Genomic DNA, 9,885 nt, shown 5'->3' on the forward strand with positions numbered 1-9,885 from the left:
TACATTTGTGTAAATACAGAAAAATTGGTCAACAAATAAGGAAAAGAGAAAAATAGGCCCGATAATATGGAATATAATTAATATATTTTAAGAAAAGAAAAAAATGGGCAAAACTTATAAAGAATAATTAAGACAAAATCACCTAACAAATAGAGAAAACAGAAGTGCTCCTCATCCAGAGCCCCTAGTTAATTATATAAAATGCACATATCCTATACAGTCCTTCAGTATCATGTCTGGGGGATAATTTTGATATATCAATGCTAATTTCCTATGATTATGGTCAGTTTTGTCCTTAATTATTGTGTCCTTGGCTGTAATGACCACCAGGTTTCATATGATCATACAGACATCTTGTCAATAACTATTAATTCTTTGTTGTTAAGATTGATAAACAAGTCTTGATGCCATATTAATATTCAGCTGATAGATTTTTTCCTGGAAGTCTGAGAATGAAATGTAAGACCTTAATTTATAGTTATGCACCTAGAAATGTGATGAATTATGTGTAATTGAATCCTTTGTTTGATGAAGAAAAAAGATTAATAAATTAATATACCAAGGGGACACTCAAACACTAAAATCTAAAATTAAAACAGGCCAGGCTTAAAAAAAAAAGGACAATTTTAAACTCAATCATAGAGAGATCAACAAAATGTGGCAAAAAAAAGAAAAGCCATGAAAAATACAAACAACAGTCCTTGAATAACTGCATATTAAACTTTAGATGGAGTACCGGATAACACAAACCACTCCAATATCTTGGTTGAACTTAAGTCCTATTATGTGCATTGACTGCATTCTATACAAATGTTCACATCTTATGAAAGATTATTCAAACAGTAATATCTAAAAGAATAAAAAAAAAGATAGATGCATTATTTGCTTCAATTTTCAGTTATAGGTTTAGGAGACATTAAAGTTGTATGCAAAAATCTGTGACAGAATAGCCCATTTACTGTAACTCAATGACCTTAGTTTATACATACAATTGATACACATTTAGTACTTCAATTTAACCAGCCAGCAGAGACAATAGAAATTAATTATTGCATAAAAATAAAGTAATGGAGTAAAAAAAATTTGGTGAGACAACTATTCACTAGAGTCTAAATGATAAGAATAATGAGTGTTACTGTAAGTCACAGTACAACCTTCAACAATGATCAAAACCAATATCATGTCATGATTGTCTGAGCTATAAAAGGTCAAGAGAGAGAATTCAGACAGGAAAACCAATGGTAAGCACTATAAGCAATTATAAATCACTGTACACCTCAACAATGAGCAAGACCCATGCCATATAATGATAATATTATAAGTCAGATGATACTTAGTTTTGGAGATGACAAAATCATTAAAGAGAAACCATTCAAACAGGAAAACCAATAGTAAGCAATATAAGCAACTACATAAATCACCATAAACTTCAACAATGAGCAAAATCTATACCATATAAGTAGTATAAGTCAGATGATACAAGGTTTGGAGATGACAAAATTATTAAAGAGAAACAATTCAAACAGGAAAACCAATGGAAAGTAATGTAAGCAACTATAAATTATTGTACACTTCAACAATGAGCAAAACCCATACCATATAGTGAAAGTGACAGCTATACAAAGTTCAGAGATGACTAAATCATTTAAGAGAAACAATTCAAACAGGAAAACCAATAGTAGAAGTAATGTAAGCAACTATAAATTATTGTACACTTCAACAATGAGCAAAACCCATACCATATAGTGAAAGTGACAGCTATACAAAATTCAGAGATGACTGTGCAATATCATCAAAGAGAAACAATTCAAACAGGAAAAGAAATTGTCTGGTTTAAATGACAAAAAAAGTTAACAAAGAAACAAATATGACAGACAGCAACACAAGACAAGCACCCTCTTGTCAAGTTGTCATACTGGTCATGCATGATGAAACAAGTATCATACTTATAAATTACTGCAAATTCAGTCTTGCCTAATTTTGTTCTACTTGGTCTGTTTCTTGTTCAATCGCCTTGACCTATTCCAAGCTCAATTTATCAATTTATTCCACAATGGCTATCTGCAGATTATTCCTTCACTCTGGTCTCCGAAATCCAGCCTTTAATTTAATTAATTATGATTGATAATTAGGATCAATAAATAATTAATTATCACAGGTTTTAAACAGGTAACTCACAGGTGTAATCCTTACAATGATTATTGATTCTGGTCATCTCTACAAACTAAGTTCCAAATATCTTCTTTTAGGGGTTATAACTGAATTCATAGTCCAAATGTGTCAAAATCAACATAATCATGAATTTCATCATATGTATTTTTTATCCAGGTGTGTCAAAATCAACATAATACGAAATTTCTTCTAGGTTCCAAATATCTTCTTCAAGAGTTCCAGCCAAATCTTAGTCCAGGTCTGTCAAAATCAACATAAGAAATTTCTTCTAGGTTCCAAATATCTTTTTGAAGTGCTCGAGCCCAATCTTAGTCCAGGTGAATCAGAATCAACATAATCAGAGATCACATATATTGCACTTCTGAAGATTATCCACATTGGCCATCCACAAGCTTATTTAATAATTGAAGATAATCCACATTGGCCATCCACAAGCTATTAACATCAAATCCCCTTCTGATAATCAACAATTATTGTCTACAGGTAATTATCAGCGTATTGTCTCAATTACCCAGGTAATTAATTACTGCTGATGTTATGATCCAGCGACCATATGGGATTATTGATTTGTCCGACTGATTAAATATTAATTATAATTATATGTGAAGTCCAGTATGTTGTAGCAATATTGACCATGGAATAATTAGTTGTGGTCATTTGGTAATTATGTACACACACTTTCAAAGTTTGTGGTCATCCATTTACTGACAGCATAAATCAATTTCTCTTCAGATCTTAACCAAAGTTTGTTCACATGTAAAAGCCAGCATCAGTACCCATTGATGAAACTACGTAGCATGCAGAAATATATATAAGGAGTCGACCAAGATGGACAGAAATTCAGAAATTCAATTAATTGTAATTAGAGATAGCTTAATTAGTATTGAAAGATCCCCAAGAAGAACAAAAGTATAGAATCTGCTTTCAACACTCCAGGTATCACTGTTTTCATTAAGTAGCCTTTTAAGATAAAATCTTAATATTGTCAAAGAAACTAATCAAGAAAAAATGAGAATGAAGCCCATTAAGCACCTAGAAGAAATTATAAGCCTCTGCAAAAATTAAGATTTGTAAAAAGATATTCTATTTGTAAATGAATCAAATTGGTTACATACAATTCAACATTTTAAAAGTTAATTAAATAATTTATTCTAATTTAAAATCAAATAACATACCATGATTATTGAATCACCGGTGTAAGTTGCAATGTCCAATTAAGATATAAAAGCACAGTTATTTTGAAGCAGAGGATATTTTGTATTTTGAACTTTAACCCATTAATTGGTTATCAAAGTTACCAGGATTGTAATTTAGTACCATACTCTTGTCAACAGAATATGAAAATAATCTCCAATTCATCACATTACAACAAAGAAACTAAAACAATGAATTACACAATTAACTCGAAAAGTAATTCATTTTCTATAACCCAAGGCCATTATGATTAATATCCGTACAAATTTTAGCTGCAGATGCAATTGATCACTCCGTGTATACACTGGATGCAGTCTATAAACTAGCCGAACTTCCTACTTAGAATTAGCAAAGGTGAAAATACAGGTGTTAAGTGGTCACTTCCCTGCTAATTATCGGTTATTTTGATCCCTTAATTAATGCCAGGCGCTCAAAGATCAATTATCCAATCAGAACTTCATAACATTGTCCAGGTGAACCCAGCTGTGGAGGGAGAAAGATGCAAAAAACATCATTTCAAGTCGTCCATGAAATATTCTGCCAATGTATTTAGAACTAATCAGAAAAAAATACGAAAATGTAGAAAAATCATTATCCTAAACTGTCCGTGAAAAAGTCAACAGGAATATATATATATAATAAAATAAACGGTACCAATTTTCTTGTACCAGATGCGCATTTCGACAATACATGTCTCTTCAGTGATGCTCGTTGCCAAAATATTTGAAATCCAAAACTATATATATAAAAGATGAAGAGCTATAATCCAAAAGGTCCAAAAAGTATAGCCAAATCCGTATAACAGGCCAGAAAAAAATTGCAAATTAAAGAAAAATCATCATCTGTAATCACCAATGAAAAAATCTCTAGAAATTTTTATATAACAAAAAAATTAGAATCAAAGAAAAATCATCATACTAAATTTTCCATGAAAGATTCTCAATAAATAATTATAACATCAGAAAAATATAAGAAAACTCAGAAAAATCATCACCTAAACCCTCCATAACAATTTCTACAGAAATAAAACATATCAGAAAACATCAGAAGACCGAAAAATATATAAAAACACAGAAAAATCATCACCTAAACCCTCCATGACAATTTCTCCAGAAATAGAACATATCAGAAAATATCAAAAGAGTAAAGTTTAGAAAAGAATGAAAATGTGGTAAAAGTATCAATTCTCATTATCCATGTATTTCTTCTAACAAAAATATATAACAAAGTTCCTTTATTATGTCTATGGGTCTAATGAATACTTTTTTGTTGTTAATTACCGAATCTCTTGAAAGAATTTTATAGTTAATTACACTTCTTCTGTACAAGTAATATAAAAGTTAAAAATAAGCTATTTATAGGTGATATGAAATGGAATTATAAAAAATTTACATTTTCATAAAAGTTTAGAAACATCAAATTTTATAATACAATGTGTGTAACATGTTTAAAACTGCTATAGACCAACACTTTTTTACATGTTTCAATTCATTCAAACAGACTTAAATATTTAGCAAATTTCAGTTTATATAAATGGAGACTTTTATTTTGTTTAAATTACAGACAGCATTTAAATGGTTTACGACACAATTTATAAAGAACATTTGTTCTTAAAAGTTGTTAATCAAGAACTTAAATTTATTAAAAGTTTAAACCTTGCATGGTAAAAGTTACAATTTTTAATGATTTTCTAAGTTGAAATATATTTATACTGTTTTTATCTGTTTAGGAAAAACCTAAGATTATCTCATTTTGTCTTTTTCTTAGAATTACATTTTTCACCTGCTTAAAAAACATCCACCTTTTAACTTCATTTTCAATTACATAATCAGTTCATAAAGTTTTAAAAAGTTAGAATTTAGTTTTATTTAATTTTACAACTTCTAACATTAAACAAAGAGATTTTCAAAGATCTTAAATTAAACAATACTTAATATTACTTAACATCTATAAATTCACCAATATTAATAAAAATCAATTAAAAATAATCTCACGCTTTTCAGAAGAAAATCTGAATTCCTCATTTTATCTGTAGCGTCAATAACACAAAAATCCCAAACAGAGAAACTAACGAAAAATGTTGCTATACCTCCCAAAATAAAATGTCAATTTCACTGACCTGGAAATCTACAAGATATTTCCTTGTTAATAACAAATGCAGGTAAACTCTGACTAACGATTTTACCTTAATTAACACCAGACAGACTTATTGATTAGCTTAGAATATTCTATATTTAAATACAAGCCTCATTATCCGATTGGTTTATAATATTTAAACCCCCATTCATAACGTCCGTTTTGAATAAATATATGAAATATCAAACTTTAAATTTGTAACTGCATGTGAAAACAAAAATTCAATTTGACCCCGGGGTTCAGGTAAATTTCTCAGGTGTGTGCGTCTCTTCAAGGACAGGTCTCTTATCTTTTATATCTTTTGTATCGGAAGTGTCATCATGAGCAGATGTACCCGGACTTTCACCCCGCTAATAGACATGTTAATCCTGGGTGACCTTAAAATAAATTACACCTCTTGAGCCACTGTGTAGCTAATTTTTAAAGTCTTGAAAGAACTATTGTCTGACTTTTTAGTGACACCTTTTAATAGCTTTATAATAGGATTGTTAAGGTGTATGCACTCTACATTTAAATGAATTTATAATAATATTGTTTAAAAACCCTTAAGGATTTGAACAGTGAACTTTTAATATTTTGTTCTACAACCTTTTAAATGTGACAATAATAATAATAATCACAACAAATATATACCATGCAATGTATATTTCATGTCACTGTTAATATTAAGACCTTGACCAATTCACTTTTTGCCTTTTTTTTTTTTTTTACATCATATTTATACAATTATTGTATAGCAACATATGAATTTTTCCAAATGAAGTAGGTGTACTGGAATACTTGAGAATCGCGAGGTAATACCATCAACGAGAAAGAGAGAGATTGTACCAGTTTAAATAATATCGTAATTAAAGTTTAAAAGATTTTAAATAATATCGCAATTAAAGTTTAAAAGATAAAATTCATCAGTAATCAAACTTAAATTCAGAATTTTTATTCCTGCATTATCTTTCAAGGCACTGTTTAAACAAGTTCTTTAATGAGTTGATTCCAGTGCAGAATAAGGGCAGTATTTCTCTACAGGACACACCCTGTCTTCATAAAAACTGGCTCATGGTGTGATATATCAAAGAGTGTTTAAGTGGCGTTAAACACCAATAACTTATCAATCTATAATTCATTAAAGTAAATCTGTCAAAATATATTGTTCTCTGTGAAACTATATATAATAATAATAGTGTTATATAATTATTTCCATTTTCTCTTTTACTGGTTGTCAATGGCTGTATTTAGAGCTCTTTCAACTTAATTTATTAAAACGAAAAAAAAAAAATCTAATGATTTAATATTAAACAATAAACTACAGTCCCTGAAATACAGGCTCAGTGACTTAGTACATACATTAAGTGGTCGATCAGACTTAACATTTAGGTGACTTCAACATAAAGTCAACTTTCTCGACCCTGCTAACATCTAGATTATAAATCCAATCAATTAGAAAACCCATTACACTCACATCTTTAAATCAGATAATATGTTTGTACATAATATAGGTAAATATATTATACTGGGTGTACAAATAAATAAATAAGTACATATTCCTTTAAGGGGGGAAAAGTTCTTTTAACAACACTTATGTGGGAATTAAAGAGGCTTAAGAAATAAAAAAATATCTTAATGGTAAATCTAAAACACCTTAAAGTGTTGACGTCAATGTAAACATAAGCAACAAAAAAAAAGTGTTCAAATATGGGCGTTTATGAAACAGGTGTGGTTGGTTTTTCAAAGCACCTGTTGACAAAAACAAAATGTCAGATCTAGATCAAAATGAAATAAAATTTATTTTCTTCCTTTTGATTCAGATCAACAATGTTATTAATTATACTGAAAAAAAATATTGAACTGAAACTGTCCACTAATGTCAAATCTTTTGCCAACACGTCCTTCATTTATTATATATCATTATTATGTCAAATTGACCATATTGGTACATAAATACTCTTTTTCAAATAAGTCATTGAAAATTTGTATCTATCTATTAAAGAATGCTGGCAAATACAATAGCATTCTTTGAGTTACCTCCCCTTTACTGACAGTTTCCTATACTTGAAAGAGAGAAATATTCCAATCAACAGAAAAAGAATTGCAAATATTATTTTAAAGATGTGGTGCCAATCAATGACCTCTATCCCTCTTCAAAAGACAATGTTTCAATTTTTAATAGTTACATTGATTTGCATTTTAACATTAAAAAAAAAATGATAAAAAAAAGTCATGAGGCATAAATTTGAGTTTTTCCTTTAAAAACCTCAAATTGGATTTATACTTATATCTTTTCAAAACATTGTTTCTTTTACCATTTTTGGTAAAAAAAAAAAAAAAAAACACTTTAACTGAGGACAATAATTGATTTTTAGAAATCATTAAATTGATAAAATCTTTAATACTTGATTCATATAAAAAAAATTCTAAACCATATGTTCTACATATACATGTACTATAATCATGATAATATAAAGTTATCCAACAATTTGATTCATTACTCCTAAGTCATTTCATCAATATGTCTGTATCAAAGTAAATCAGTCGTATATTACATCTGATGACTGATTGGTTATTATTGAAATACATTACAAAGTTATGAATTGAAAGTTCAAATATTGCAAATAATATCGCAGCAGCTGCAACTAGTTTGTAAAATGTAGAAAAATATTTATCACCAATAATATTGAATACAAAAGCTAATTTACTGAGTCAATGCACTGAGTAGAAAATGGTATTAGCTTCGTTACTCATCTGACGCAAAGTTTCCTACATTAAGAAGCTTTCAATTCACTGCCCGCCATATGCTAGATTTTTGGATTTAAGAATGTTAGACAAAAGTGCATCTAACGACATATTTTTCAAACTTCTTCAAAGCAGATCTCATAATATCAATATTAGATTCTTTAACCACTGTAGACAATAAGGTTAACAATTTGCACATTACAAATATAGGAATACTAAATCTAAATGATATCAAACATGTATAATATGTCATAAAACATTAAAATCTAGCTTAGAACTGTTTCAACATTTGTTTGGAAACACGAAATAGGGACCTACCCACTATTGTCTTTTAGAAATATGTAAGTAACGCTTTTGTTCAGTCAGAAAGGGTTACAAGTTTCTAACATAATTTATCTTAAGACTACCTCATAGCAGAATATCTTTTTTTTCAGACAGTTTTTCTTTTGGACCAGGCTTTCAAATATTAGGGAATATCAAGCTTTCTTGGATAAGCTTTTCCATTGCTTCAAGAAGTTTATACCGTATGCAAGTTTTCAATACTTTTTAATGGTTTTGACAATTTAACTACACATATAACATGTATAATATGTATGACATTCATTAGATATATACTATTGTTATTTTATTGGACAAATTAATGTCTCAGTGGGACTGGAAATGGTTGAAGGATCAGCTCTTCAGTGAGTTATTCTTTCTTCTACTGCCGGAATACTGTTTATAGGTAAATTCAATGAGCACTGATTATAACAACCAGAGGCAAATACCAAATTGTGGTCTATCTCTGAGATTACTACAATGTTATTAAGAAGTATCATTCTTTCTCTTGCAATTTTCTGCACATGCATGGCTACATGTACCTATAAGTTGTCAAGAAAAACACATCTTCAATATAAAATTCCTCACACTCCCCCTTCTTCTTTCATCTGCCCTTCAAGAATGAGTGGAATGCCCTGCTTAACCTATATTTTGACTTATTAAAGTCATATATTCTAACACTACAAAGCAACATATGAAGCTGTACATCCATTTCTTTACATAATTTAATACATTTGACAAATGCAACCATTTAATGCCAAGAAATTTATAGAGTAATTAAAAGATATCTTTGCAGGTTATTTTATTTGCTCATCTTCTATAGTTTGTAGTTGATGCAAACCAAATGAGAATTTATTCTGCGGTAACAAAATATGTATACATAAATATAAAAAAAAATGTCAAAGTGAAAGTACAGAAACTGAAAGTAGGACAACCACGTGATAGTAATGAATTCAACCTTTTTGTCTTTAGATTTTATCAAAACACACATATTAATCAATATATCTACTTACCTTTGACCAAATTAATTCTCTCAGGGCTCCCTCCTTCTAATTGTGTATTCATTTTTAGCTGTTATTTCGTCTATCTTCCATAAAATCTTAAAATAATGTCACCACCAAAATGTCAATATGTCCAACATTATCAACAGGGTCGAAAAAAATGTCGAAAGGTAAAAAAAATCGATGACAATCTTCCCGCAGGTGTGATTGATCTATCGTAGCCGTAAATATGAAATAATTAGTGTCATTTCATGGCTATTAACCATTGATTTTTGTTTACATAGATATAATTCAGTTATATTGCTGTACACCTTGTCAACTTCGCTCAAGGCCACTC

At 29.3% G+C, this 9,885-nt stretch overlaps 1 protein-coding gene across 3 annotated transcripts in view; it reads right to left on the reverse strand.

Moving 5' to 3' along the window:
* LOC143056777 (kazrin-like) overlaps positions 1 to 9,885 on the reverse strand; it is a 71,537-nt gene extending 61,652 nt beyond the window's left edge. The window contains exon 1 of one of the 3 annotated variants that reach the window (XM_076229934.1): positions 9,561 to 9,885. In XM_076229934.1, the coding sequence (XP_076086049.1) occupies positions 9,561 to 9,612 (52 nt within the window). In that variant the 5' untranslated portion in view covers positions 9,613 to 9,885. Of the gene's footprint in view, positions 1 to 5,360; positions 5,503 to 9,560 lie in introns of those variants that run through there. The other 2 variants (XM_076229937.1, XM_076229933.1) reach the window with 2 other exon arrangements.

Source organism: Mytilus galloprovincialis, chromosome 13, assembly GCF_965363235.1.
Source record: "Mytilus galloprovincialis chromosome 13, xbMytGall1.hap1.1, whole genome shotgun sequence".
Taxonomy (NCBI): Eukaryota; Metazoa; Mollusca; class Bivalvia; order Mytilida; family Mytilidae; genus Mytilus; species Mytilus galloprovincialis.